The 7,111-nt window shown below is 49.5% G+C and overlaps 1 protein-coding gene across 1 annotated transcript in view; it reads right to left on the bottom strand.

The window, feature by feature from the left end:
* Positions 1-296: 296 nt before the first annotated feature.
* The window catches only part of SCD (stearoyl-CoA desaturase (delta-9-desaturase)), a 19,032-nt gene continuing 12,217 nt past the window's right edge, over positions 297-7,111 (bottom strand). Inside the window, exons 4-6 of the mRNA XM_010295893.1 lie at positions 3,701-3,906; positions 2,177-2,409; positions 297-956 (exon numbers count right to left, since the gene is read on the bottom strand). Of these exons, the coding sequence (XP_010294195.1) occupies positions 757-956; positions 2,177-2,409; positions 3,701-3,906 (639 nt within the window). The 3' untranslated portion in view covers positions 297-756. The remainder of the gene's footprint in view (positions 957-2,176; positions 2,410-3,700; positions 3,907-7,111) is intronic.

Below are 7,111 nucleotides of genomic sequence, written 5' to 3'. Positions count from 1 at the left end.
AAGGCCACCAGAGCTCCCCCCTCCAGTGCCCACTGCCACCACCAGACCCCCCAGCCACCAGTGGACCTGGCTGGAGCTCTGAGAGAGTCTGGGGGCTCTCCTCTCCCCAGCCAGAGAGGCTGTGCAGTGGGGAGACGGGGAGAACACTTCCCAAGAGACATCTTGCAAAGAGACAACTCTCTTGATGATGGCAAGGGGAGGGGATGGGGCTGCTTTTCCCAGGGAGAGCAGTTTAGCCATGCCAAGTCTGTCAGCAGCCCTTGAGAAAGGAGGAGGGACAGAGGAAGGCATTTTGGGGAGAAGGTGGTGGGGAGAGCATCCCTGACTTTGTCTCAACTTTTCAGCTGGCTGGTACAGACTTCCCTTAACTCCATGGTACGTAGCCGGCTGCAATGGGCCTCCCCAGGCTGCTTCCTACCAGCTCCTCTGCCAGGGAGAGAGCGGGACATGTAAAGCGGGAGATGGGGTAAAGGGGCTGGAGAGAAAGAACGGAAAGGAAAAGGAGAGGAGGGAAAGGGGTGGCCTTGTGTTATAAAGGCAGAATCCTAGATCTTAAATACATCACTTAAAATACAGCGTGGGAGGGGGCATTAAAACTCATTACCATTATCTTAAGCAAACTGGTAGCATTATTCAGTAGTTAGTAAACAGAACATTAAACCTTTGTCCAGCGTGTTCAGAGGGGTCAGGAAGGAAGAAAGGGAGAAAAAAGGAGGAAGGAGAGGTGTGGATGTGTGTGTGAAGGGGAGCAGGAACTCAGCCACTCTTGTGACTCCCATCTCCAGTCCGCATTTTTCGAGCCAGGATGACCTCCTTGGAGACCTTCTTGCGATCACTGGCCAGCCCCAGGAGGCACATAAGGTCGATGAAGGCTGTGGTTACGTTGAAGCGCCAGCCAAACTCACTGGTGGAGTAGTCATAGGGAAAGGTGTGGTGGTAGTTGTGGAAGCCTTCTCCTGCAAAACATGACCAGGAAGAGGATGTTGCAGAGCTCTAGGTGATGGCCCCTGTATCTTGGCCCAAAGCATCACATTCCTGAAACAGGCTCTGGACTGAATCCAGGCTCCTCTCAGCCCAAATTCACCTCTCTACAATCTACCCCATCTCATTTGGGCATGGTCCAGCATGCCTGGGCTGGCCCAAATGAGGCAATGACAGTCATAGAGGACCTGTGGTGCTTTAGAAGAAAATGAGCGTGTAGCAAGGAACTGAGGAACGCCCTGGCTCACCAACTGCACCAAAACACCAGGGGAATCCTAACGGCTTTTTCTCTCCCACCACAAGAAACCTTCTAGTATTGGCTGAGCTACCAGCTAGACCTGCAGCAAGTCCCCAACAAGTCAGACCAATCAATACTCCTGCAACACTGGCAGTCCTAATGCCAAATCCAAAGGGCGTTTGCAGATGGGAATAATGCAGACTTCTACTAAGCGATATACCCTGGTCAGCCACTCGCTGCTCCGGACACTGTCAACACTGGTTTCGGTACTCACCCCTTCAATGACACTGCCTGGACTCCTGCTCCTACCCCCTGAGTCTCTGCCGTTCAGATCCCTCCCTACTAAAAGTCCAGGAGCAGATCCTTTGGTGGTGGAAATCAGTGCAGCCCCAGTGATGTACAGCGATGCAAACCAGCTGAGGATTTGGACTTGGGAGAACAGATCAGGGCAAATGCTGACCCTGGGATGTACTTCTGTAGGTCCCAAAAATTTCAGGAAAACATATGAGATGATCTAGCTTGTCTCATCCTCACGTACCCCCAAAATCACCAGCTGCCCTGAGAACATATGCAAACATACATCTGCTGGTTTTCAAGTTGAGAAATCTAAGACAGATAAGCAGAGACGGCAGCACACGTTTTTCAGTCTGGTGAATAGGGCAGAGAGACCTTTGAGCAGGGTATATAAAATATTGCCATTGAGATAAGGAGGTGCTAAGTGTAGCAGAGTCCTTTCCAGCCTGGAGACAGGCTGTTGGGAGCTGATAACCCCACTGCCCTTATGTACTCACTGTCCAGCCTGGGAAACACCCACAGATGCAAAGGCTGAAGGGAAAGGGTGCAGGGGGAAATGGGGACACCTGAGTTCACAGAAATCCCTAGAAGCAGCCGCAGCCCCAAGGGGCAGTCCCCTCTTTACAGTCTACCTGCAGCAAAAGACACGGATGCTGAACATACCTAGGGCCCCCAGGCTGACCAGGGGGTTCTCCCGTGGATTGATGTGCTGATCATACGGCCGGTTGCCAAACATGTGAGCAGCACTGTTCACAAGCCAAGTGGCATTGAGCCCTATGGTATAGCGCAGGATGGCTGGAATGAAGAAGCTGATGACGATGGATTCATCCCAGAAGTACCAGGGCACTACAGTGGGCAGCGTGAAGCACAGCAACACCACCGAGGGCTTGTAGTATCTGGAAAGGAACGGACCAGGAGGAAAGTGCTCAGTGGCAGAGGCAGAACAGGAAGGGCTGGTTCAGTCCTCCCTTTGGAGGATTCATGCCCAGCTTGTATTTTTCATACAAGGAAAAGTCAAGTACAGAAATACCTCCCCCCGAGCACTGCATCTTTTGTCCTGGATGTGCAGAAGCCATGCCTGGAGACTCCCAAGTCTTATCAGCAGGCAGGAGACTCAAACTATTTAAGTCCTGCTCTCCCTGTGTCAATCCCACATGTGCACAAAGCAATGCCCCCATGACCATGAGTCCAGACACCAGCTGCTGCTTTTGGCCTCATCTGCCATTTGCTTCTCAGCTACGCTGGTCCCCATAAAGGCAACCCCATGCTTGCAGAGTCCCACAGAAGGCTCCTTGTCTGGTTCTGGCCCAGTGCTTGCAACTCCTCCTTGCAGACTTGGACCCGCCTATCAATATACCCCACCAAAAAGTGCAAGCAAGGGACACTTGCACCATCAAACAGATGAGCACATGAGGGTCTCTCATACTAGAGGAAGCTGAACCACTCTGCTGACACACAAGAAAAATCCCTGACACAAAAAGGAGGGAAGCCATAAACCTTGCTTGGTTCATCTGGGACTGAACTAGGGATCTCCCGAGTGTCAGGAGTTACGATATGGGTTTAGTCCCCATCCCTGCAGCTCTGATGACAGGCTCACCTCCTCTGGGGATCAGTCCCAGTATAGCCCCAGACAGCTGAGAAAGACCCCATCCAAGAGGCACCAGTGAATCAAGACTGCCCTTCCCAGTTGCTGCCTCTCTCATGTCACCATTTTCAATTCCTCTTTCACCACAGTTTCCAGGAGACTGATAGGAAAGGGGCAGAGGCATGGCGTGGAAGGTGTACCACAACATCTCCAAGGATGGCTTGGAGGTACCTGCGGGCTGGTTCTGGGCCAGCCAAAGCAGCAGCTGGGCTGTGGGCAGGCAGGCGTGGAGGCACTTTGCGGTGGGAAGCTCAGCCCACTCAACCCCATCACCCCAAGATGCTACAGGCTAGGCAGGCAAGAAAGGGGTGTGGGAGGGCTGGAGGTAGCACTAGCTCCTAAATATTTCCTATAGAAGAGGCACAGCTCATTTCTCACAGTCCATCCCACAGCAAAACCTCGGGCAGACCGAAGACACATTTCTCACATGACGCCCTCAATCCCCTCAAGCTCCATCAAAGGTGCTTGGGGTCCCCATCCCATTTGCAGGGTCCCTGCTCCATCCCACACGGTTCTGTGCTGGGGCTGACCCCACCACTCACCTCCGCTGGAACATCACCACTTTGTCAGCCTTTATGTCGCTCAGGTCCAGCTTCTGGCCCTTCTCTATGACGTCCGGGTGCTTGCGCACCAACAGCCAGCCGATGTGGGAGAAGAAGAAACCCCGCATGGCATTGTGTGGGTCCGCGTCTGTCTCAGAGAACTTGTGATGGACGCGGTGGTCCCGGACCCACTCATAGATGTCATTCTGAAAGGCAACAGGAGTGGAGACTTAGGGCCAGGGCTGGAGATGTTCCCTTCGAATTAACAAAAGGGCCTAAAACATGCAGACACCTAAATCCCATTGACCTGAACTTGTATCAGTCATTTTATCCTTCATTAGGGTTTGGGGTTTTTGGCTTTTAAAACAAAGGTTGGGTCTTCGTTGTTCAACCACTTCAGTGGACTTTGAAATCTGCTTCTTTGGTGGGCTGCCTTTTCTCTCTCTCTCTTTTTTTTTTTTTAATTGGCTAACTTTAGGCTTTGGTTTGTACATCCTCTACAGCATCACAGGCTCTGATTGGTCAGCCTGCTCTCCCACCCCTGCAAGAGCCATCTCTCATTGGCCAGTCAGTGCCTCCTCCCTCACACGCTCAGCTCTTGGTCACTTGTCCCCATCCCTACACAGTGCCAGCCGGGATTGATCAACCTGCCCCTTCCCTTCGCCCTGACATTTTCCATGGGTCAACCTGCCTTTCTTTTCCTGGGATTGCTGAATCAGATCTGTTTAACTTGGGGGTGAGGGTTTTTTAACTTTTTTTTTTTTAATTGGAAATAAAGTTTTTCATTGGAAATCGGTCTTAAAATTAAGGCCCCTCTTTAGAAATAGAATAAACACACCATTTCAATGATAGTTATCAAAAATACCCCCCTTCAGCCCATAATCATTCCGTTTAAGCTGCAAAATCAATAGAGTTTGGAAAATGTCAAAGCTTTCATCATTTGTATTAAGAAATGATTTGTTTTGGCCAGTTTTAAGAATAGATTTTAATGAGCTTGTGTTCATTCCTTTATATCAACATTTTGATGTGCTTAAAGCCATGTATTACACCATCCTAGAAAACATGAAAGAGAGATCCAAACACGACTCTATTGCCTATATTACCTAAGAAGCTCCTTAATCTCCTAAGTAGATAGGACTTTTCCTCAAAACACTCTGCAGGTATGGAAGCGGCATAATCATTCCTATTTATTGCCTGGAAAGACCGAGTGACTTATCCACATAGGGAGCCTGTAGCAGAGACACAAATCCTCACGTCCCTCTCAAGTGTTGTAACCACTCCTCCTTCAACTGAGATAAAATGATTTACCTGCAGGCAATGCAATAAGGCAATGATAGACATGGGCCAGGATTCAATGTCTCACTTGTTTCCAAATACTGGGAACTGCTGCCTGCCTTCCAGCCAAATCCTGAGCACCTCCAAGTATCACCAGCCCTCACTGATGTTAGCCAGAGCCTGGTCACTCAGCGTTCCCCCAGAAGAGGGTGGCCCAGCAGCCTTCCCTAAGTAAGCAGGGAAACACAACCAGCACCCATGCTGGAAATGTGTCACCTGTGACGCAAAGTCTCTTTCACATTCCAAACCCTACACAGCATCACGTAACATGAGAAAGCCCAGCCTGAAAGCTGGGTTTGCACAGCTAGTGAGGCTTCCCCGTCTCCTGGAAATCCTTCTGCTGGAGGCAGGAGGCACACATTTTGAAAGAGACCATGTACTGCAGCTGGAGCGTGGTACCAGCTCATCCACCACACCCTGTGCACAAACACACATCAGGGGTCTCAAAGCTGAAAAGTCAGTATCTTGACCCAAACTTTAGCACATTATGTTTTCTACAGATCTTATTTTGGGACTACCTCTAACTGCAACCCTGTCTGAAAATCGTGGCTTTCTGAGGCCAGCAAGCAAAGCCTCGGAGAGAACACCTACTTCTTTGGGAGTTTCCAGCTACAGGCTATAATCAGGAGAGCTTGTGCTTGTGCTGCATCTGCCTGGTCTTGCAGGTAGAGAAGATGACTAAGGGCAGAATTCCCAAATTCTCTGAAATCACAAGCCACAGGTCTCTGAGCATCCAACAGGCATTTTCTGGAGGACCTCAGACAAGATAATCTATAGTCTTCTCTGGTCTTAAAAGTTACTTGTCTTGTCTTAGAGATGCTGCCACTAACAGGAATGAGATAAATTGAAAATAAACCTTCTCTTGATCTCATTGAAAGTAACTATTAAAAAAAAAAAAAAATCCATGGGCGATGGCACTGAATTTTCAGTAAAACTTTGGATTAGTTCCTATTGAAGCTGAAATATCTGTCTGTCTCTCATCTTTGTCTATTCCTATCCCCTACAGCAATAGCTCAGCAAATTCTTTCCCCCTCTGCCCTATAACCCTGTGAAAGATGGTCTTTGTACAGGACTAGCCAAAACACAGCAACCCATCCTATTCCCTTGCTGAGTGCTGAACCAGTAGCTGGAATCAGCAGCTTGGTCCTTCCTCTTCCTCATGAAAGACGCTGGTTTGATACTAACAAAGAATGGGAAAGTCAGTGGTGCTTTAGAAAGTTTTTCAAGGCTAAAAAAATCCCCAAAACATCCCCACTCTGTTCTGTTTACACGTCAATGAAGTGATATTGTCTATGCTACATAGGTGGGAAAGGAAGATAATGTCTCTAAAATACCTGGTCTACTTGGGCTTTACACTTCCCCCATACCTCAGCTGGAGAATAATTTAGGGGCACAGCACTGGTACAGCTAGACGAAGGTGAACAGAAAAGTACATGCTGCACCCTGCCACCCCGCCAAGTAGTTCCTACACATGAGCAAGCCTGTATGAAGTCCCTTCAAGAACAGCTGGAGGACGGAGCGCCGTTAGAGCTGCCTCACAGCAGCAAACCCAAGAGACCACCAGGATTTTTCTGTGCCAAGCCAATCTGGGTTTTCAGTCTGACATCTAAAGGGCCATCTCTGCTACTTTTTACAGTCCCTAAGGACTTCCCTGATTGTTTGCTTTGTGGACTGTGAACTGCTCTCGTGAGTGGTTAGGCAATATCCTGAGGTGCTTATCAGCTGCCTGCAGCCACTTGTGCCACCCTGAATGGGCCCAACCCTTCTCTCCTTGAAACATCACTGACGTGGGATGACTCTCTGGAAGCCAGTGGTGTGACTTATAACAGGGTTATTCCTCAATATCATTCTTCTGAAACAGAGAAGCATCCCCCTTAACTGCAAAATCTCAACAAGTTCTTGGGCTTTTTGCAGGAAAAAATTCCACAGCCTGGCTCCCTGGGCTGTGCAGATGTCTCCCCCCACTTATCAGCCATCATGCAGCAAGAGGAGGGTGAGGCAACCACCAGGAGAGCACTTAGCACTTCCACACCTCTTTCACAGGACCTGGAGCAAGCACAGGGAGACCATACCTCA

This window comes from Phaethon lepturus, unplaced genomic scaffold (assembly GCF_000687285.1).
Source record: "Phaethon lepturus isolate BGI_N335 unplaced genomic scaffold, ASM68728v1 scaffold20931, whole genome shotgun sequence".
Lineage (NCBI taxonomy): Eukaryota > Metazoa > Chordata > Aves > Phaethontiformes > Phaethontidae > Phaethon > Phaethon lepturus.
Note: the sequence above shows the minus strand (reverse complement) of the source record. Positions and strands in the feature narration are given on the sequence as shown.